This window comes from Rhinolophus hipposideros (genome assembly GCF_964194185.1).
Source record: "Rhinolophus hipposideros genome assembly, chromosome: 2".
NCBI lineage: Eukaryota > Metazoa > Chordata > Mammalia > Chiroptera > Rhinolophidae > Rhinolophus > Rhinolophus hipposideros.
In genome coordinates, this window is record NC_138048.1 from 3,091,127 (window position 1) to 3,114,975 (window position 23,849).

Sequence of the window (23,849 nt, forward strand, 5' to 3'; positions counted from 1 at the left end):
CAGGAAGTAAAAATGAAGGACTGGAAATATTTTTTAAAAAATTTATTCCAAATGCTCCTTTAATATTTGTGTTTTTTGGACAGGGATTCCTGACATCCTAAGTGACTGTTTATGGGGTTTCTTGAAAAGCACCCTTTAGCATTTGTGAATCTGCCATGGCTGTTGCTCTTAATTTGCTCTTGCTGATTTTTTTCCTGTACTGCAGGAAAGGCACTTCTCGGTGGCCAGGTGAAATATAAGTTTATTTGGAGACTTTTACTTGAAAGTTGCTGAATTCATCATCTTTGGGGGTGACAGCCTTAAGAAGTATCAGCTGGCCAAAAAAAAAAGAGTAGTGTGGCTCCCTTGTTTCCAACTGCCCTCTGTGGGATGTGACTTTAAAAAACTCTTTGTTACTTCACAGTACATTCTCAAATGCATTTGAGGTAATTAACACCCTGAACTGAATCCTGTTGTCACATTCAATTATCAGAGAGCTATTTTCCTTAGGGGTATTTGACAATTGCCCAAAATGTTGGTCTTAATCTAAAACCCAAAGGAGACCTCTGACATAGTGAGAGCCGCCAAAGTGGCACTTATTAAATATAAATGGTGAGTGTCTGAAGAGGAGGTGAGAAAAGAGCATGAGTTCTCATGGCGAAAGAGAATTCTTCCAGGATGAAGGGAAAATTACATTAGCTCTTAGCTGAAGCTCCATCAGTTTCACTTGTCAAGAGATGATTTAAAGACATATGTGTTCCTGTAATGCATTACATTTGCACTGAGAAATAAAAACAGTATTCTGACTCTCAAGTTCTATCTCCAGTTTGCCAAACTTACTATAAATATAGTGGTTTCTATTAGTCTGTTATCTAGAAAATGACTCGTATAAGGAAATAATTAAATGAAATTGATTTGAAATGAAGAAATCTCACTTATGTGCATTTTAGGAACCCTAAGTGAATCAGCTAAATATGTGTCCATATCCATGTATAAAAAAATAAATAAATCAATGTACCCTCTAGGTAGTGTCTTGTAATAGGCTGGAAACATGAAACCCATTAATACTGTTAGAAATTAGGTGCCTAATGAATTGTACCCACTCTTGGAGATTTTCTGTTGTAACAATTCCTTAAAAGCTAGTAATTGCCTATATCTCTAGGACATAAGACAAAAGATGCTATTAAAGCTACTAGGAATTATCACCAATTGGAAAGCATATTTCACAGGGTCAAAGGGAAATCGATCAAATTCTGGTACTTACTATGTAAGGACTATGGCCACTGCATCATTCAGCACACTCTCTCCAAACAAGAGTGTGTACAGGTCAGGGTCCACGTGCAGCTCGTGGAAGATGGCCAGCACGGTCACTAGGGAAACACAGAATGCGGGGTTAGCTCAGACACAGCTGTGCACCTGTCCTGGGCTGTGCTCACCTCTAAACAGCATTCATTACATTCTCATCTCAAATCCATCCTCTATATCCACATCGGACCTATATTCAAAAAAAAAAAACAAAACTCCTTGGTGATGCCCCTGCTTAGTGATTTCTCTGGTCTCCCAACCAAGTGTGAGCAACTTGGTACATGTCTCCTGCAATCTGCACCCTCTGCCTGTCCTTTGCCACCTCCCCTGAGCCACACTGCATTTACCATAACTTCCCAAACAAATTGTGTCATTTTTTAACTACCTCTGCATTTTGGTTCCCTTTACCAGGGCAGGAATTTCTTTCCCATCCATGTGTTGCCATTCTTCCCATTCCTTAAACACACACACACACACACACACACACACACATACCCTTCTTGCTACAAAAAAACACTGTATTCAATCTTTAGAAGCATCTCAAGTGTCTCCCCAGCCCTGAGCCCTCAGCAGGGACCTGGCTCAGTCCTTTTTGATCCCAGCATTTGGATCATTGGATCCAATCACAGAACAGAAGAGACTGTGAGCTCCCTGGGCATAGGGCACGTCTGTGCAGCACAGGGTACTTGACAAATGCCCGGTAAAGTATTTGATGCACGAATGACTAAGTGAATGAATGAATGAATGAATGAATGAATTTTTTGCAGTGGCCTACTCCTGTGAAGGGAGAGGTAGTTGGCACTCTCCGGAGACCACACTCATCTGTAGAGATGGACTCAGTGTTCCTTAGAACAAGACCTAAGGACTTGTTTCGGGTGGCCTGCTGCATGGTTATTATATGCCAATACTTGTGTGGTACATCTGTCCGGACATCAGGACAGTACATCAGGACACTGATTATTTGTGTTCATCAAATCTATTCAGGTCTTGATGTTTGAAACAGTTATGTGAAATGTGACCAGCAATCGTTAGGAAAATGATCCATTGAGTTGATTGCCCAAGGGGGAAGAGGGCAGTTGAAAATAATACTGATGGCAAATTTTTAAGGCAGAGTGGGCATCTTAAGTTCTGTTCTTTCCTTTCCTATTTTATGGACTGAAAAGGTAATAACTACATTGTATAAAAGAATGTTATGGGGGAAAATACTGAGTTTAAATGTTTTGTAAGTGGGGTCGAGAAGTTTGGTGCTTGTCCTGCTGCACTGGGGAGCCATGGAAGGTTTTTCAGTCAGAAGAGTGACACTATCTGATTTGAACTTTGAAAATAAAGCTCAGGCATCCGGGTCGAGAGCAGAATGGCTGTGTGGATGGAGGCTTCCCTAAATGCCCCAGGAAGCGAAAAGTTGAACACAGACAGCGAGAGTCCTCGATTCCTGCACATCCTGCACATTCCTCCCCAAATACTGCACATCCAAACCCTGACTTCTGATAGGTCAATGACACAGTGCTTTGTGCTTGACTTATTTGTTGGTTCTCATCCTCTCTGTGTGTCACTAGCCCTTAGCACAGCGCTAGGGTATAATAAGCCTTTAATGAGTGAATGAATAAAAGATAATGTTGGGTAGGGTAAAGTAGAGGACATAGCACCCCAAAGATATTTAGGATGGAAAATTCATGGGTCTGGGTACTTGAGAGATAGCAAAGAGTGACTCTGGGTTTCAATCCTGGGCAATTGGTAGATGGTGCTGCATAAGAGAAATTAGTTTATAGACAGGACAATCTAGTAAGTTTGGTTTCAGACAAACTGACTTAAATAGCCAGGTAGAATTTCAAGTATAAATTTCATTAAGTAACACTGGAAATAAAAGGCTGGAACTATAGAGTTAGGGCAGAAGGAAGAATTTGGAGATGATAAACATATAAATAGAACATAAAGCCACAAGAGCGGCTGAGATTGCCTGGGCAAAGTATATAGAAAGAGAAGAGAGCTCCTGAGAGATCCTTGAAGGACACTTACAACTAAGGGGTGTGTGGAGAAAAAGAAGCATGAAATACACATGTGACATATTTGCCGAACTTGACCCAAAGTATGAACAAGTTGGCTGGAAAACACATCCATCCTGAATTTCTAGAAATATATTTTATGTACTAAAAATTATCCTAGAAGAAGGAATATTAAGCTCAAGAAGTAGATTTGGGGTAGCAGAGACTATAGAAATAAAATGTCATGAATTGGCATGACAATTAGCCAGATTCAATTTTTATCAGGCAGAGAATCAATTTCGTAATTCTAGCCGAATAGGTCCTTACTCATGACAGGCAAAATGACAGAGACGGGCTCTCTACCGGTGTGTCGTTGTGCACATGTGTTACAGCTCTTAGCCTTTGCAGTAGTGGGAGAGGTAGAAATGACCACTGCCAAGTAATCTATCATTTTTGGAGAAAGTCAAGACCTTGCATCGAATCAAAACAAAGAGGCTTCAGTTGGGTGTTGTTTAGCAGAGGGCGGTCAATCAACAGCATTTTCCTTTTGCTAGAGTCCTGTGAATAGAACTAAAGTTATTCTTACCCTAGAGAATTCTATCATGGCACTCTGTTGTTGACTTCAGTCTCTGTGGTTGCTTATTTGTATTTCCAAGCTCTAAAGCTGACTTGCAGCTCATCTACACTCCGGCAGAGGTTTCCTAGGCTCACAGATAGCGGTGTAAGGCCCTGGTTTCTTGCCCCACCTCCCCATGATGGAGTCCATTCTGTGCTGGGATGTGCTCTGCTTCTTTCCAGTGGGAACTTTGGACCTTTAAAGGGAAAGAACTTTTAATTAAATATTCAGCTTTCCTCAAAACTGTTCTGACATTCCCACAATTCCTTTGGCATAAAGAACTGAACTCCACTTCATAAACATTACCCCACACAAAAAGAAAGCTATGACTTTGCACATTCCTGTCTTCCCTGTGAAGAAATGGAATAGCTTCAAAATGAAGCCAGGTGTGGGGACAGAGTCCCAGAGAACAGTTTCCAGGCTCTCAGCCTCCCGTGGGGAGGTGCTGGCTCGGGTAGTGAGTGACCATCAACTGTGATTGGTTGGCCATCAGCTGTAACCGGTTACCCAACTGGCTACCGATGTAACTGCGGGGCTGCGTTGATTGGTTGGTTGGTTGGCAGGCAGAGAAGTGAATGGCCGGTGGACTGCCAATCGTGTGGCTACTACTGCGTGTGTCTCCACTGGCTGCCAGAGAGAATATAGTGGTGTGACTCCCCTACCTATGGCTCTGTGGGTGTTCTGTTTTGGCCTAGCTAAATCCGGCTGTTCTTATGTGAGAAGCGGGAGCTGAGACCCCACAGGCCACCAGGCACGACACTAGGCAATGTGTCCTATGACAGGGGGTGTTTACTGGGACCACAGATGATGTAAAGAAGTGAGTCAGGAAATTAGCCACCCACTCTTGCTGCTAAGTTTGAAACTTTAAAAAAACTAATTTAATTAGCATGCTGGCAGGGCTCAATCTTGTACACACTTTCCAGGATTCTCCGTGGCACCTTCCTGGGAGAGAATCTCTTGGGCCAGCTGTGGACATGCTCACACCAGCTCTGCCCACACCCTACTGTGTTTGTAAGGACAATCCCAGCCTAAGGCTGAGCTAAAAATCAATGCCTTCCTGTGACAGTATGGGAACATTCTAAATACCAAGTGGGTAGCAAGTGGAGAAGACAAAAATCTGATTTCTTAAACCTCTGACTTTATCAGGGTATTTGGCCATTTTTGATTTCATCAGACTTTAATTCCACTCATCTCTTGGTAACAGGTTCTGAAGCTCCACCCGGGGCTGGGGGCTCTTGCTCCACAGACCCTCTTCCTACTTGACTTTGTGTCTCAAATTGGTAATAAGGGATATGAGCCCATATAACCTCATGCTCAAATAAAAGAACACACACACACACACACACATACAAAAACTAACTACCTCCAGGTAAGAGCAGTGGATGACTGAGAAATGCCACTGAATCATTGGAGAGAACTGAGGAAACAGATTTAGTCAAACAGCAAGGGCCGGGGGGAAATGAATGATGAGACCACGGTGTAGACCGCACTCCTGAGAGGCTGGTGATATGGGATGGAGAGAGGAAACAACAGTGGTGTACGGGGTATAAAGCCCAAATGTAATAACCATACTTAGAGATAAAAATACAGATAATGACTGCCTGGCCCCATCAGTATCTCAATGCGTTGACTTTTAAAGATGTTTTGCCTTTTTTTTCTCCTGCCAGCTTTTCAACTGCCCATTTTCCTAACATTTTTTCAATCATTTCTGTCTTCAAGATGATTTAGTGATAGTCCCTTCCCTAAACTCTCCAGTAGCAACTCTCTGACCCATATTTTCCTGTTGTTTTACAAGGAACTTCAATTTCAAATGCTATCTTAACGCAGCAGCTCTCAACAACCTGGCTCAAGTCCTGCCTGGGTCTGTGGACAACACCGCACCACAGTTCCCACCCTGTTGTTTTAAATCTTGTCAAAATGTTGCTCTCCCTGGAGCGTGCTCTTTGTGGTGTTCCGTGCAGGTCAGAACGTCTGACTGTTGTCCCCAACATATGGAGAATCAGAAATGTCTCAGGCTTGTGCTGCTGAGTCATGTCAGGCCTGACTGCTAGAGAACCCTGGTATTCTCATAAACGAGGTAGCATGTTTCCCTTTCTAAAAGTGATTGCGAAAATGTGTTTTCTTTCTCAGAGGGAGAATGGAGGAGGAAATTGTCCTGTAACTTTTTCCACTTTTCTTAAATATTGTATATAGTAAGATTCCAAGGAGAGGCTTCAAAAGAGTTGCGGCATCCTGTTACAGGCTGGAATACTGGAATTATTTTGAGCCTAAACCTTCTCAGTGAAGATTCAGAAACAGAATCAGTGCATGGATTGGTTTTGCTAGTCAAGCTCTGCCAATTATATTCTAGCAATACATCTGGAAAACCTAACCCTTCTGAAATAGGTCAGAGAAATAATGCCAGATCTAGAAAGATAATCACGAAATGTTACTTTGTTGATGTTATTTTAAATTAGAAGTTACATGAAACATCGTGAATGATGTAAACCTAAAACATTCCAATTTTATTTTGACCATCAATACGATATGGCATTTTGATACAGAGTTAGTAGTGGAGAAAATACTATATGGAAACACACTTTTGCAGCCCTCTTCACCAGGGATCCTTTCCTGGAAGGAAAAGCCCTAATGCCCCAAGGCAATGGCTTCAAAATGTGGGCCAGGGAATCTTGGGGTTTCTGAGACGTATCTTGGAAGATTCCCAAGGTCAAAATCATTTGCAGAATAATATAAAAATGTTACTTGCATTTTTTATTCTTATTCTTTTATTTTTTTATTTTATTCTTATTCTTATTCTTGTCTGTGTACAGTGGAATTTTCCAAAGGCTATGTGATGTGTGATAGTGCAATTGCATGCCGAACCAGATGTGAGACTCCAGCTGTCTTCTACTATACCACACATTAAAGAGATTTGTAAAAATATAAAACAATGTCACTCTTCTCAATAATTTTTCCTTTTTGTTTTGGAAATAAATTTATTTTTCATGAATATGTTATTTAACATCTAAATGATTTATGATTGTTGTTTTAAATAAATTAGTAAAATATGTCTAAACTTTTTAAGTTCTAATATGGTAAATATTGATAGTATATGACATACCAACAAAAACTCCATGGGGGCCTTAACTAATTTTGAAGAGTTATAAAGTGGTTGTTACACCAAAAAGTTTGAGAACCATTGTCCTAAGGCATTTGTTGTATATAATGAATTAACTTATATACTATGCATCAAGAATGATACTAAGTTAAAGCATCATCTTTGAGAGAAATGATAAAATAGTCCCTCAAATCATTTTCTGTAGAGCTTGATTCTCTTGTCGGATCCCTTCGATCTTAATACTAAGGAAAAAGACTCCTTAGATCTTAATACCTTTTGCCGTGCAATGACCAGCTGATTTTTTTGGCATACATGTAGAGGATTTCTAATTAACTCTTAAATAAGGAAATTGTTCTTTTCATATTAGCTCCACTCACACATTTCTGGAATCACATTTGTGTCACTAGTATTTGTATTTAAGTCCTTTCTTAGAATGTAAGTGCTTTGTCGACAGAGATTGTTTCTTTAATATATGGATACATAATATAAACATTGACAGTCATACACTCTTTCTTTGACTTCAAACATGCTGAATGCTGTTCCAAAATAATCTATTTCCTCTTTTGCTTAAAAACCAGAAGTATAGTCCATGGCACTCACTGAGACTCTAAGAAGGTAATCAGAAGATCATGAGGTTTGACATTAAATATAGAAAAATAAATAAGATATATAAAGACTGGAAAGCCAGAAACCTGAGAATAAATCCATGGTGTGTGTGTGTGTGGGGGGGGGAATGTTTTCCAGAACCCATATTTGGGAACTTATAGGATAAAATCTGCTGGCACATTAGCTAATGCTTTAAAAATTTTCCCAAAGATACCTGCAACAGGAATAGCCTAAATTTAACATTAGCACAGAACATAAACATTTAACAAAGACCCAATTTTATCACCAATGGGGTTTAATGAGCCGTGGTGCCCATTTAATGGGGAATCTGCAGTGTGCCCAATACCTGAGTGAAGATGACTCACTCTGTCCTATAAGGATTCTCCAACCAGGATGATGACTTAGGCATTTTGCCACTTTAAAAATGAGCATGGTAGACCAGAGTTTGCTTACAAATCATGAAATAAATTCAAAGAAAATCTCAGGGCAGCCAAAAGCAGCCAAAGGTTGGATGGGTTAGTTGTGGTCATGGAGTAAGTGGGCTTCACAAAGAAATTTGTCAGATGTCTTTGCAGATTTCTTTGTGCCATCCTTTCTCAGCCTGTGGGTCGAGACCAGGAGGGACATTACAGAAATGTTTCAAAGAGAATACTCCTGCTTTCTAAGCAGATAGCAAAGCTGCTAAGGGTAAACAAGACTAATACTGAGAAAAGTCAATGTTGGACCTGTGTGAGAGAAGGGGCGGGGACATAGAAAGAGAGGAATCGTGTGCATCTACTCATTCCAGTTGTCATTCTGTGTTGTAGGCTGAAAAATGCTCCCACCCATCCCACATACCCCAAAGAAGTCCTTGCATAGATGCCTGGACGCTGTTCATATGTTATCTTACATGCAAAAGGGGTTTTGCAGATGTAACTAAGATTACCTTAAAACAGGCCCTTGTAGGTTGGATTATTTGGGTGGGTCCAACGTAACACATGAGCTCTTAAAAGCAGATCAATTTCTCTGCTGGGAGTCAGAGAGATGCAGCTGAAGAGAAGGCAGAAGAGAGGCTGAAAAGGGGGCAGTTAGGTAGGTTCCAGTGTGAGAAGGATTCCACACACTTGCTGATAGAGAGGTAGGAGCTCTCGTGCAGGGCCAGAGAGAGACCGCTACATGCCAAGAGCTGGCAGCTTTCAGCCAGCAAGGAAACAGGGACTTCAGTCCTACACGGCAAGGACCAGCTTTCTGCCAACAACCTGAATGAGGCTGGAAGCACATTCTTCCTGGAGCTTCTCAGTAAAAGCCCAGTCAGTCAGTACCTTGAGTTTGGCATTGTGAGACCAGAGTATCTCACAGTTCTGTGAGATAATAAATATATGTTGCCTTGAACTGCAGCATTTGTGGTAATTTGTTACAGCAGCCCTAACAAAGAAATATGCTCCACTCCCCTCACAGGAGGCACTACAAAATGGTGGCAGGCGAAGCCCCCGTGGCATTTGACTCTTTGTTAAATGGGTTACTGAGTAGGGATGGCTACAACAGCCCCTCCTAAGCAGTCCTCCCAGGCCCTACCCCCCCACTGGCAAAAAAGAAGTCTTGGGACAAACCAATGTTTTAGGTCATGCTTAGCAAGGAAACACTTGGACCAATGAGAAGGTTGTGGGTTTGTGAACATGTGACATGGGCCCTCTGTGCTGATTAATTATTCATGTGTGTCACCCTCAGTGCAATCATTCCACGAAACAGATGACTCATTTACTCAGAATGCGTTGTTTTATGGCCGATCCAATCACTTTGTTTTCCAGTGTTCATTGTATCCGTGCTACACTGTTGAGCACAGTCACTTAGGAGGAACTGGTGCTGAGATGGGAATGACAAAGCCCAAGCCAGGATGGCAGGTTGGCACAACTGGGCCAGCCAAGTCTGAGGAGAGCACGCCAAAAGCCATTAAGCGATTTTGATAAAAGCAAAAATTTTAATTTTATTTTTCTTCTTTGAACTTTTTTATACTTTATGAATTTTCTACAATAAGCATACATTCGTTATTTTTAGAATCAGAAAGGATAAAATGCCATTTTTTAAGAAATGGCAAAACTTAATGAGATAAAGCATGGGACTTGGAGTCTCTTTCCATGGCTCAAGAAACCATATGTGAGGACCCCCACTCCCTCTGCTCCCCACTCCTCAGGACTTCCCCCTCTGTGTGACACGGCACTTCCTGTGGACCCTTCTTGTTTCTCTGAGTGCTCCCCTCATTTGTCATGGGGACACTAGTCTCTCCTACTTTCCCTGTAATACCTCTAGCCTCTCTCTCTCTCTTCCCTTTGTAAACAGGTCCTTTTAATATGGAAGCTGCCCAGGATTACTTCCTCAGTTCCCTCCTCACTCTGTAAACTCTTCCTGGGCAATCTTAGCCATACCCAGGAATCGATCTCCAGCCCGTCCCTTCCTCTCCCTCAGCTACAGACCCCCACATTCAGCCACTTCCAAGACCACGCCCCTGGTGTTATTCTCCTGAAACAAACACTTACAAAGCACCAACTGTGTGCCTGAACTGGGTGTGGATATTCTACAGACCACCCCACCCTTGAACCAGCCCCAGTCAATCTGCTGCTGTTGCCCTTGAATTACCTGTCCCAATGAAAGGCATCATCATCACCAACCAGAAGCTTTTTGTTTGTGTTAAAAAAATGTTGTGATTTATCTTATTTGCAACGGAAAAGTCTCTGGCTTTAGAGAATACAATATTAAGAGGCAAACTACACTTTGGAGTTCAGTAGGTTACAAAGTCATTCAAGAAAAGAAAAAGAAACCAGTTCCAGAGGTGCTATATTACATCAGATATTGCAGCATGAACTCGCTTTGTCACATCTGAAATTTTAGCTCTCCATAGTAATCCTTTCTGGACTGAAAAATAATATAAGACTGCAAAAGGTCAGTTGTAAAAATAGCATTTTATGCTCCTCACCCCACCCCCAAGTGGCCCGCAAGCATTTTCACTTTTTTTTTTTTCAATTACTCCTCGTGGATGAAAAGTTGGTCATCACTGTCATTGGTTGTTCATCAATGTATTCATCAGTGCCTTTGATAGTTTTTGGCAAGGAAGTAGACAATTAAATCAATTGATTGAATGGGTGAATGAATGAATGAATGAATGAATGAATGAAACTTGAAGGTCACACATGATGTGATTAATTCCTTGAGGATCAGAGCAACTCCTGCCTCTCTTATGTTCTTCCATTGTGATCAGTCACTTTTTTGCCCACTCACAGACCTGACAGCAGTAGTTATAAAAAGCTGTCTCCATTTCAGTTTAAAATAATAAACCGGACAACACAGTGTTTTTTAAATCTGTAGTACCAGGTAAAAGGTCAGTCCCTGTCCTTTCTTAGCTGTGTTCTAGAAGGGGGGAAGCCTAATCCAGGGGGCCTCTGTGAGGAGGCTTTGCAGAGCAAGGGGACCCAACCCCAATCTGGATTGCTAGTGGGTGCCCTTCTTGCTTTCCCAGGCATCTCACCCTAGGAAGCACTCACTATCAGGGTGGTTCTGCATGTGCCTGACCCCGGAAGTGAGCAGCGTCTTAAATTTGACCGTCATGGTGCCCCATCGCTCCATGGTTTTGACCTCAGTCAGCCAAACTGATTTCTACAGGGAGCCAGACAGCTTCCTATCCAAGGAAATACTCTAAGAAATTTCCAAATCCAACTTGCCACAATAGGCACCATCTTCTTTGGAATGCAAGGAATGAAATGAACAGAATGTATGGGCTGGACACCGACTTTCAAAACTTTCGTCCTGCAGGTCTGTCTGTGAGCACTGCTGAGAATGAACTGTTTCCATTTAAACAGAGCCATTCTGTCCCCAAAGAGCGAGCCAGAGAGGGCTGTCAGCCACAGGTGTTTCCCAGCTGTCCCCAGAGCTGTTGAATTGCTTCAAACAGATTTTCAGTGTGTTCTTAAAATCCCATTCTCAGAACACCTGCAGTCTTGCTTTATCCACTTTCAATATCCTGAAGCATTTATAATGGTTGGTTGTCATCTATTATCTTCTCCAATTTTGTTCTGTGGAGCTGACTTTCCATAGCTGGGCTTCCAATTTCTGAAGTGAGACCTTTGGGCCAAGATGGTGCTATTCACAGCTCTGTTCCCAAGTAGAGATAATAGTTGTGCACTTGATTATGATGTCAAACTAACCTGTGTTTAGATACCAGCTGGGATGCCAATAAACTGGGTGACCTTGAGCCAGTGACTTAACCTCACAAGGTTTTCAGTAAGCTTCATCAGCAAATTGGAGATAAAAAACATTCCCTTCCTCATAGGTTTTTAGAGAATGAGCAAGAGGGATAATTTATGTAAAGTGTCTGGCACATTGTTGTTTAATTAATGGCAGTTACTATTACTGTCATTATTCAAGTTGTCAACACCAGCAGAATGTTTGTTCATTGTGAAATGAATGGCAGCTTCTACCTGTGTGTTTCCCCTTTGACACTGGAAAATGACTTGCAGAGGGAAAAATAGGTATTATTAAGCAGAGAAATGATGAAAATTCCTCTCTGCCTCCCTCCCTTTCTCACAAATTACCCCTTGAAATTCTGCATTTGTTGAGACACCTTATTCCTAATACAGTGTGAATTTGCATTCTGATTGTGAGTCTCAGAGTCCTTATCTAAAAAGGAGGTTGAGGGAGTTTGTCTTGAAGGTCCTTCCAAAGCTAAAATTCTATGGCTCTGAGACCCAAACTCCAAATTGTTGACTCCAGATGTGGAGTGTTAATGTTTTCCTAATTCCTCTGATTGAGCCTGGGTGCAGAGCTGGGATCAGGGCCTGCAGAGCAGCAAGTGCAAACTGTAAAGGACAAATGATTTTGAGTTTGACTCTTCTCTGCACGAGGGAGTTGAGAGCTGTCATGATAGCAAGTACTGGTGCTCTGGCCTTGACCCAGGCCCCTAGGATCATCAGGCCAGGAAACCCCCAAAGGTGTGTGAGCCCAGGCAGATCTCGGTAATGTTGAGCAGGTCATGTTGTCTTTTGCCCAGGAGGGGAATGAAAACCCCCTACTCACATGGGGTCTCTTATAGGGGAGAAACATGATTCATCCTTCTGACATGTTACCTTCTTCAGTCAGGTGAGATATGAACTTGAGGTGCGAGAGGCTTCCCAGAAGCCTTTTCCCACCAGAATCCAAGGGTCCGCAGGGCCCTTCCTCTGTGTTTACAAAGTTGTCTGGTCAACCTCTGTCTTATCTTTTAAACTTACTGCCAGTTGTTTTATCGACGTCCCCTGTTAGACTGGAGTTTCTTGAGTGCAGGATTTGTGTCTGGTTTATTATCCCCTCCCTGTAGCACCCCTACAGTGCGTCGTACATAGCAGGTACTAAATAAATGTTTGCTAAATGAAACCAATAATAAAATAAGAACCTGACTATTGGGTTTCATTTTGTGCTATTTTGAGAAATAGTATTGGAATAGGACAAAGAATATTGGAAATGCTTCATTTCCCATCTCTGCCTCTTCTAAACCTTGGAAACAGAAATAACCACTTAAGTTTAGAACCTCAGTTTCTTAGAATAGAGATAATTGACTGGCTGTGGTGATACATTAGATGATATATGTAGATACACTTAGGCAATGGTTGTTATCACTAGATGACAATGCATATACTTTCCAGGTAGGAAAATTCATATGGAGCCTTTAATTTGCTTCCAATCGGTGGCTTTGGGTTGCTTCTAAATACTGACTCAAGTGCACCATTGTTTTGAGGGATAGAATTAAGTTTGTTACTGATTTTGGAGCTGGTTGAAAGTTATCTAAAGCCGATAATATATTTTGATCACATAGATGTTAGCGTCTTGCAAAAAATACAGTCTAGTTACCTAAGGAAATAGAAATTCTGGATTTTGTACCACTCTTCCATTGAGTTACTATAACATTTTGAGAAAATCCAAAAATTTCTCTGCTCCACAATTATTTCACCTAAGAAATGGATTCTCTCTACCCTAGAAAACTATGTGAAAATAACTGAAATGCTGTGTGTGGAAGCTAGTTGAGTTCTTTGACAGAGATACATAATATAAATCCAAGCTGTTATTTTTATTTCCTAATAAATTTGCTCAAGAATAGAATATGGGTTTATACGGCAGTGTTTTATAGACCTGGGTTTATGTACAGGCTTTTAAAGTGATGGTATCCCAGTGTGTTTAACATGAAATTGGACAGACACAAAAAGCAGTCAAGTGCTGTTAAGGGGCAGTGTGTGCAGCTTTGAAACAGATGCACAGTGAGAGTGGCTGGTCTGTCTGCAGTCTCCACATGCCTCTGCTTTCAGTGCGAAGTATGCCGGTCTAATACCCTCTGACTCCCTGCAAGTGTCATGTTTCCCCTGGAATTCAATGAAGACATATGGGGAGACCCTGAGCATTCCCTCACTGCTTCCCGTCTCCCATAGCAATGCTAATAGAATACTTTGGACCAAATATTAGACACTAGAAGTAGAGTCACCCAAGTTTCCCTACAGACAACTGGGCAACATGACTCAAGGGCATGAACCTTATACTGTGTGTGTTTCTTTTTTCAGAAGATGGGATGAAATCATCTCAGTCTCCTCAAATGCTGTTTAACAGATACTAAATGAATGTTGTTTTTGTTCTCTAAGCCAACTCCCCTGCCCGTAATGAAGAAACTGCTCTGTCAATTACGTATTTCTTTTTTGTCTGTGAATAGAAAGTTATTCAGTTTTCTCTTGAATTCTTGCATAGATGTGAAATTATAAACTTAGTCTAAAACCCTGAAATGCAGAAGCAGAGAGGGCCAGACATAAAAAAGGACAATATATATCACTTTAAAAGGAAGACACAATCCAAACAAAAGAAAATGAGGACCACCGTTAAATAGTGAAAAGCAACAGTGAAGAGAATGTGTGATCAAAGGGACTGAAGGAAAACCAAGCTAAAAAATGCAAAGTCCTAATTATGACAATGTTAGTAACCATTTCTCCTGTGTTAAAAAAAGTATCAAAATTCTAAACAGAGAATTCAACGACAAATGAAAAAATATGAGAGACAGCCCAATTAAGTCACCCTCCTGGAGAGGCTTTTCTCCAAAAATAGCAGTTCTGCTTTTAATTATAGGTTCTTGGGTCTGTTAATCAGCTATCTTCCTCAAGGCTAAGCTTGGTGCAAATAACAGAGAAGGATTCAACAAAATGCCCTGTTTAATTAAAAAGAATTTAATTAAAATATTTTTATACACATGACCAATCACCATTACTTATGCAGATGTTCCCTCAGGCTTCTTTGGAAAGGTTTTTTTTCTTTCTTTTCCTCCCTCCCCCTCCCCCTGCCTTTTTTTCAATACGCTGCTCTTCTGCAAGAACTGCTATGAAATGAGAAGCACTGTGACTGGTAGTTAATACCTATTTTTGTCAAAACAGCAGTGTGGCTCATACATCACCCGTGCAGCTGTAACCATAGTAACCCCAAATAGAAAGGGTCTTTGGATGATCGACATGATCAAAGGTGAGATAGTTCATGTGCTTCCAGAATAGTTACACTGCAGCCAAGTTTTAAAGATGTAGGTGGCTTCCTTCCTCCTCCCCCAACTTCAGTGTGAAATGGAAATAATGACTCACAAGTATGGTGTATAAAACGCCTTTCATTTAGAAAGATTCTTATTCCTTGAGGAGTTAATAATAGAAAGGATGAACACTCAGTGCTACACATTTGTCCTGTGCCCCTGTCTGACTATGCCAAGAAGACAATACTAGTCATTTTGCCAAGTTGGAGAATTTGTCCCAGGAAACCTGCACCCTTGGCTCCCTGAGGATGAGAAGCTGTATTTTGCCACAGTGCATTAGGAGGATGGCTATGGGCAATGGTGAGTGCAGAGATGCGTGACATGGGACAAGCTCTATTCGGTGACTGAGGGTTTGGACTTGCAGGCAGCTTACAAAGAAAAGGAGCCTTTAATTAGAAAAACAGTGGAACGGGTTTGAAATGCCAACCCAAACACAGACCTGAATTTGGCTTTATAATCTGTGGTTGAGGTAGAATTGGATGAAAAGGGATGGGTGAGCAGGGACTAAAAGGCTAGAGCACCCACGCATGCTCATTAATCTATCAGGGGACTATGATTTACATAATCCAAAAGTTAGTATACAAGCCTTTATGCTTCATTTTGTCGTGCTGGATACGACCAAAAGGGTAGCACCTGGAAGCATAGGAAAACTACTCTGAATTTTAAATATTTAAGTGGACAAGAGATATTATAAAAAGTAGAGAATCCACATGAGGATAACTATCACTCAATTTTTCCTTTTAAACTCTTTATGTTTCTGATTTGCCATGGAAGTGGATGGGTGTCATGCGGGGTGTCAGGTGGGGTCTCTAGTCCCGCTCCCCACATAAGAACGCAGGACATGATGAGGCCAAAAAGGAACACCCACAGAGCCATAGACAGAGGAGTCATACCACTATATTCTTGCTGGTGGCTGGGTTGGAGACACAGGAAGCAGGAGCCACACTATCTGCAACTTGCCGTCCACTTCTCTGTACCAACCAACCTCACTTGCTAGTTGCAATCCGCTCTTGCTAGCTCAGCCACCATCCTCTTGTTAGCCTTCATTTTCTGCTAGCATCGCCACGGCAGTTATATTAGTGTCCAATGGCTCACTGGTTACAGCTGACGGCCAACTAGCCACAGCTGACGGCCATCCAATCACAGTTGATGGTAGTTTACTACCTGAGCCAGCACCTTTCCACTTGAGGCCGAGAGCCTGGAAACTGCACATCTATCCCCACAGTGGGTAAGTAAAGAAACATGAGGAAAAAATTATTTCATCATGGCTACTTAAGAAAAGAATGGTTATCTGGCAATTTTATGTTCAATTATAAATAAATAAAACTGTTATGATGATGCTATCTAAAAAGCCAATAAAGTTCCTTAGAACTCATTGTTAGTAATATTTTACTTATTAACAGTTAGCAATTTACAAATAATTTTCTATACAGCATTTCATTTGATCTTACAGCATTCAGTGAAGAAATTGAAGGCACTTTCTGTTTTATTTTACTTTTACAGTACCTACTTTAAGGATATGCAAAGCGAAGCCTCATTCACCTGTGACACTAATCTTGCCTAAATGAACAGCTTTCAATATTCAAGATGACTTGGCCACTGGATGGTCCTATCCTGAACTCATTTTTAGGTAACTCTCCTACTGCATCACGTGCCTATTTTATTTTGAGTGGCACTTCCCCTTGGGATTAAAAAGTTATGATCCATCCCTAACTGTGATCCTTTCATTCAGAGAATTTCCTAGGAACTCTTTTAGATGCTTTAACCCACAAACAGGAGCTGGTGACATCCCCCAGTGCCCTAGTTCACACCGCCCCTTGAGTCCAATTTGCCCCAGAGTTAGAGCAATGCCTAGTTGTAATTTTAGGTAGCACATTCTGGAAAGATGGTGTCATGTGGGAGACCCTGCTCACTGAGCCATTTGTTGTGTGAGGCGGCTTGCAGGGTCTCTAGTCCTGCTCCCCACATAAGAACACAGGATATGGCTAGGCCAAAAAGGAACACCCACGGAGCCATAGGTAGGGGAGTCACACCACTACAGTCTTACTGGAGGCTGGAGCCACACGACCTGCAACCTGCTGTCCGCTTTGCTGCCTGCCAACAGACGGACTTGCTAGCTGCAATTGCCGTGCTAACTGCAATCTGCTCTTGCTAGCTCAGCCACCATCTTCTTGCTAGCCTCCATTTTCTGCTGGTGTAGCCAAATGGTGTAGCCACGGCAGTTATATTGGTAGCCAATGGCTCACTGGTACAGCTGACGGCCAACTAGCCACAGCTGATGGCCATCCAATCACAGTTGATGGCCATTTACTACCTGAGCCAGCACCTTTCCACGTGAGGCCGAGAGCCTGGAAACTGCACTCCTGGCCCTGTCCCCCCAGATGGATTATGGAGACTGCCCGGAGACAGCTAGGCTGGTGGCACCTCACGAGGGACATCACTAATCCCAAAGGTGGAGGTCTCAGAGTTCCTACAACACTTTCTGCTCTTCTGCAGTGTCCTGGGAACTAAGACTTTTGCAGTTCATAGTCTCTGAGGAAGGAACACATATGGTTGGGGAAATTTATCTTTATTACAATTATGCTAAAATGTAAAACAGCTAAACTTCAAATTACATACATGACCTATAAGTGCATGAACTGATATTTACCTCAGCCTAAAAACATCAGCACTGAGCCTACTTCACTCTCTATAATTCATTGTTTACTTAGAAATGCAAATATTTCACTCGTCAATTCTTATATTCACCAGGTCTCTGGACCAGCACCATTAGCAACTGGACACTTGTTGGAATTGCAGTTTTGGACATCCCCCCAGACCTGCTGAATCAGGATTTCTGGAGATGGAGCCAAATAATCTGCATTTTAATAAGCTCTCCAGCTGGGTTTTGTATATGCTCATCTTAGAGAACAAGAAGTGGAAAGTGACATAGAGCAGGAAGTGACCTCAGCAATCATCAAATTCCTCGAGGAATAGATGAGAAAACTAAGCCTAGAAAGGTGAAGTGGCCACCGAGTTTACTCTGTGAGTTAGTAGCAGGACCCAAAACAGACCTAAGATCTCCCACCTCCCAATAATAAAAGGCATGGTGCTACGAAGCTTGTCAAGTAGAAGCTGGTTGAACTCAACATTAGCAAAGCAGAGACTTTGACTTTGTATCTATATTCCTCTTGGCTCCTAATTTCAATAAATGAATTATCATCCATGCATTTAATTTAGGCTCCAGACAGCATAATGCCAGAGTGAATTTTATAAATTCAATTAACATGAGCAAGTAGTTTCTTTCCGAAAGCCAATATCCAGGACTCAGGGCATCATCAAGCATTTAGGATTCTTAGCACATGTTAGCTGCCTGAGAAGTCAAAACACATGACTTACATGTCATACATGAAGTCACTGATTTTTTTTTTTTTACTTCATGGCATGCACAGTATCATATTGAGTTTGAAGATTTTTCTTTAAAATCATCTCATTACACTTCATAGTGTTTTACTAATATGATATAAAAAATTGGTTAATTTTCTCACTTCTATGAAATTTTAAACATTTCTTTTTTACATACATAGATGTGCTTCCATATAAATGCATAAGTGTCATCACATTTTACATACTTTGTTTACTTGTTTATTTGTTTTTATACTCTTTTCTTCCCCCCCTTTTTTTTTGGCATGTCTGTCTTTTCCTCATACTTCCTCTCTGAAACTCACTCCTTCCCTCCCAGGTTTACAATGTGGGGACTTTTCCACAAGAGATTCTGATTCAGCAGGTCTGAAGTGGGGTCCAAAACTGCAATTCTAATAAGTGTGCAGTCGATGCTAATGGTGGTGGCCCAGAGACCTGGTGAATATTAGAACTGAGGAGTGAAATATTTACATGTCTGGGTAAACGTGGCAAATTAGAGTGAAGAGTGGATGTTTTTAGGCTGAGGTTAACATGTCCCACCAAAATCTCATTATACTAAAATTCTCTGTATAATAATCATATACACGCATTTGTAACATATGTTAAAACAGAAGTATAAACTGAGGAACAAAGACAAAATAACACTGTCCACAGTGAGATGCACAGTGTTAAAGTACTTACCAAAACTAGCTACAGGATTCCCTTAAACCGCTCACCTACATTAGGAATGCGAAAGGCTATGTAGACCTCAGCCTGGAGGTTAACATCTGTGAAGAGTGTTCTTTTGCTACTGGTGAGTTGTAAATCTCACCCTCCCACGTGGGGGTCGGGGTGTCTGACCCCCAGCTCAAGCCTATGGGAAGGGACTTTGCCTGTACTATCAGACAGCTTAAGATGTGATACCTGAACTTTGGGAGAAACAGTGAAATATTGTTTGACTCTCACTTGAGACATCTAACGGGCTGTCGGGCTGTCGCTGTCTAGCCACTCTGATGGTCTCTTATTACCAACCAAATAAAAAATTTCCTTACTTCACCTCCTCCCCCACCTTGTAGTAGTCAGAAACCACATCTAGCAAGGGGTAGATGAGTCACGTGAGAGAGGAGATACCTATCACACCTATTCTCCCAAAGGCAGAAGGCTAAGGGAGATAGTCTTAAATTGAAAACCTGTAACATTGCATGCAATTGGACACATTTCATGCTGAACTGAGACTCAAATTTTCAACTTAAAGACCAATGTTTTATTGCAGCAGGTGGAAAAGGAGTAGCCCCACTTAACACTTTTAAAGGAGCAGTGGGAGAAAAAACAAAAAACATTTAATCTATGGTTATACCCCATGAGTCATGCTACACACACACACACACACACACACACACACACACACACGGAGGGATGGGCTTTAGCTATCTATACATAAATACATGCGGGTGTACACCGTTTTAAAATGTTTGAATTGTATTTTATACTTTTCTGCATCTCGCATTACATAGCAATGCATCTTGGGAAACTCTCAAGTCAGCTGGAAGAGGACTGTTTATCCTCTTTAATTGGCTGCATGGTATGTATAGATGTCCTACAATCTATCCAACAATCTCTTTATTGATAGAACTGACTTTGCTTCTTTTTTCCCCCCTTCACTTAAAAATGTTGCGTAAACATCAGGGCCCACAGGGCCCACGTATCCTCAAGAAGCAGTGTTTTCACTTGTGTGGGGCAGCCTCCCAGGAGTCAGATGGCAGGGTCAAAAGGGGCCATGTATTTTAAATTCTAATAGCTGTTGCCAAATTGCTTTCCAAAAGTCTGTTAGTGATTTAAATTTCCACTAAAACGTGTAAGAGTCCACTTTCCCCTGCTTCCCTGCCAGCAATGACTATTACTGCTATTGTAATTGTTGCCAAACTGCTAGGGGTAAAGTGCTATGTTGTTAATTTATTTTACATTTCCATGACTTCTGCTGAGTTTAAACAACTTTTCACATTTGTAGTGGATTTGTTCTTCCATGAATTGCCTCTTCATAGTCTTTGCCCATTTTTCTGTTCCTTGTTGCCAGAGAGTCATTTCAAAGTGTTCTTTGTATATTGGAGAGATAGTAATACACTGTCCTGTATATTTAAACGCCTTTCCCCTAAAGTGCTGTCTGTTCACTGATTTTGTTTACGGTATCTTCTCATTTAAAAATGTTATTTATTTATGTAGCTAACTATATCTGTTCTTTATTTATAGATTCTGGTTTTTCTATTTTTTATTAGGAATAATTTCCATATCTTTAATTTGCAAATACAGATTTACAGATTTTTTTTGCCAGACTTACTTTACCTTTTTTTCATTTATATTTTAATTCTTCTAAATATATTTTTGTAGATGGTTAGATAAATGTGCAATTTATCATCTTCTAAATGGAGAGCTAGTCAATTGTGCAAGTACTATTTGTTAACTAAACCATCCTTTTCCCACTGAATTGAAAAACCACCTCTGTCAGATTCTCATTTACACAGGGCTCTGTTTCTGGATCCTCTGATCTCTCTAGTCCTGGGCCAATATCATACTGCTTTGATTATAATGGTTTAATAGTATATTCTTATATCTGATTAGGCAGTTCCTCTCATACTTGTACTCTACTTTATAAACTTTAAAATAATTTTATCCATCATTAACAATTGTCACCCCAATAAATAAATAAAAAAATAATAATTTTATCCAGTACCATTTTTTTTGAAGTTTTAGGTTTTATGGGAATTTCATTAACTTTTTATATTGATGTGGGGAAAAGTGGTATTGATATTTGTATCACAGCATTCTTCCCGTCCCTAAGATGATGAGCTGGCATAGGCTACTGGCTTCCTCCCCAAAATAAATGATAGAAAAAGTACTGGGAGAAAAAAGAAAATGAAACTAACAAAAAGAACAATACCAACAAAGGCCATAAGAACTCCCCAGGGGAAAGGAAGACCATTTGGGACTGCTGCCTATGGGATGAAGGCCAGGGAGGTGCATGGGTGCAGCAGCCGCCAGCCAAGGCATCTACACACAGCAGTGGAAAGGCAAGTTAGAAGAAAATGTGCAAGTCCACCGTTTTGGCTCACTTGCATTTCCATGGAGAAATTATTGCTCAGCTCCTTTCTACACCAGGCACACACAGCCGGCTAGACTCTAGGATCTGTGTCAGCAGGGCTGCATGACTTTCTGGAGACCCTAGGAGAGAATCAGTTTCCTTGTCCTTTCTGGCTTGGAGAGGCCACCCACATTCCTTGGCTGATCGTCCCTTTCCACCATTGTCAAAGTCAGCAAAACTGTATCTCTCTGTTTCTTTGTTTCTTAGTCACATCTTTCCTTGATCACAGCCAGGAAAGGTTCTATAGCTTTTAGGGACCCATGTGATAAGTTTGGACCCACCCAGATAATCCAGGCTAATATCCACACTGCAAGGTCCTTACTTTAATCACATCTGCAAGGCCCATATTGCAATAGGTAACATATTCACAGGTTCTGGATATTAGAACCTGACACCCTTGGAGGACCATTATTTTGCCTACCACCAAAGTTACTGTGAATATGTTAGGTGTGATGATGGTACTAGGGTATGTTTAAAACCGTATGTTTAAAACAGAAATTTGTTTATAGGTGCTTTCTTTGACCAACAATCCAGATAAGGTTTGCACATTCCATTTAGATGACATTAAGTAGTGGTTTACAATAATAATATAGGATGGTTTTGTTGCAAGAATAATTCCAACTAGTAATTTGGAAGAAACAATAAAATTGGAAAAGAATCACCATTTTATCAATTTTTTAAAAGATGTCTTTTATTGTATGCTTTATTTTTATTTGAAGAAAAAAGTCTGGGGGCAATATCAAAGTAATACTATTTTTTTAAATTAAAGTACAGTTGGCATACAGTATTATATTAGTTTCAGATGTACAATATAGTGACTCGACATTTACATTATCTTATGATGTGATCCCCACTCTAAGTCCAGCAACCATCTGTCACCATGTCCATTTATCACATTATTGACTCTACTCCCCTTCACTTCTTTCATCCATCTTCCACCCCACTCCCCTGTCAGCCATCAGTTTGATCTTTGTTTCTGTGAGTTTGTTTTTGTTTTGTTTGTTCACTTGTTTTGATTTTTTAAAATTCCAACTATAAATGAAATCATGTGGTATTTATCTTTCTCTGTCTGACTTATTTCACTTAGTATAATACCATCTAAGTCCATCCATGTTGTTGCAAGTGGCAAGATTTCATTCTTTATTGCTGAGTAATAGATACATCTTCTTTATCCAATTGTCTATCGATGGACACTTAGGTTGCTTCCATATTGTGGCTATTGTAAAGAGTGCTGCAATAAACATATGATTACATATATCTTTTTGAATTAGTGTTTTGGATTTCTTCAGATAAATACTCAGAAGTGGTATCACTGGATCATATGGAAGTTCTATTTTTCAGTTTTTTTGAGGAACATCTATATTGTTTTCCATAGTGGCTGCACCAATTTACATTCCCACCAACAGTTCATAAGGGGTCCCTTTTCTCCACATCCTCACCAACACATGTTGTTTGTTGATTTATTGATGATAGCCATTCTGACAGGTGTGAGGTGGCATCTCATTGAGGTTTTGATTTGCATTTCTTTGATGATTAGTGATGTTGAGCATCTTTTCATATGTCTATTGGCCATCTGCATGTCCTCTTTGGAGAAACGTCTCTTCAGGTCTTCTGTCTATTTTTTGATCAGGTTTTTTTGGCTGTTGTTGTTGTTTGTTTTTCTATTGTATAAGTTCCTCATGTATTTTGGATAACAACCCGTTATAGAATATATGATTTGAGAATATCTTCTCCCACTCAGTAGGTCGTCTTTTCATTTAGCTGATGGGTTCCTTTGCTGGGCAGAAGCTTTTTAGTTTGATGAAGTCCTATTTATTTATTTTGACTTCTGTTTCCCTTGCTTGAGGGGACATATCCAAAAAGATATTACTAAGACTGATGTCAAAAGTTTATTGCCTGTTTTCTACTAGGAATTGTATGCTTTCAGGTCTTACATTGAAATCTTTAATCCATTTTGAGTTTATTTTTGTACATGGTATAAGAGAGCAGTCCAGTTTCTTTCTTTTTCTTTCTTTCTTTTTTTTTTTTGGCGTGATCTGTTCCATTTTGTCAATCTTAATGAAGCTAATAGGTTCAGACAATAAGCATCAATGGATGAAACTATTGTCTGAAATTTCATGGGGGAAATTCAGAAGGAGGAATCAGGCTGTCAACAACCTGAACCAAATGACCAGACTTAGCATCACTGAAAGTCG

General features: G+C 40.6%; 1 protein-coding gene across 2 annotated transcripts in view; it reads right to left on the reverse strand.

Annotated features, from left to right (window-relative positions):
* Positions 1 to 23,849, reverse strand: part of SLC9A9 (solute carrier family 9 member A9) — a 571,800-nt gene that overhangs the window by 389,148 nt on the left and 158,803 nt on the right. For both annotated transcript variants that reach the window (XM_081066979.1, XM_081066980.1), the window contains exon 6: positions 1,244 to 1,349. In XM_081066979.1, coding sequence (XP_080923105.1) covers positions 1,244 to 1,349 — 106 coding nt within the window. The remainder of the gene's footprint in view (positions 1 to 1,243; positions 1,350 to 23,849) is intronic.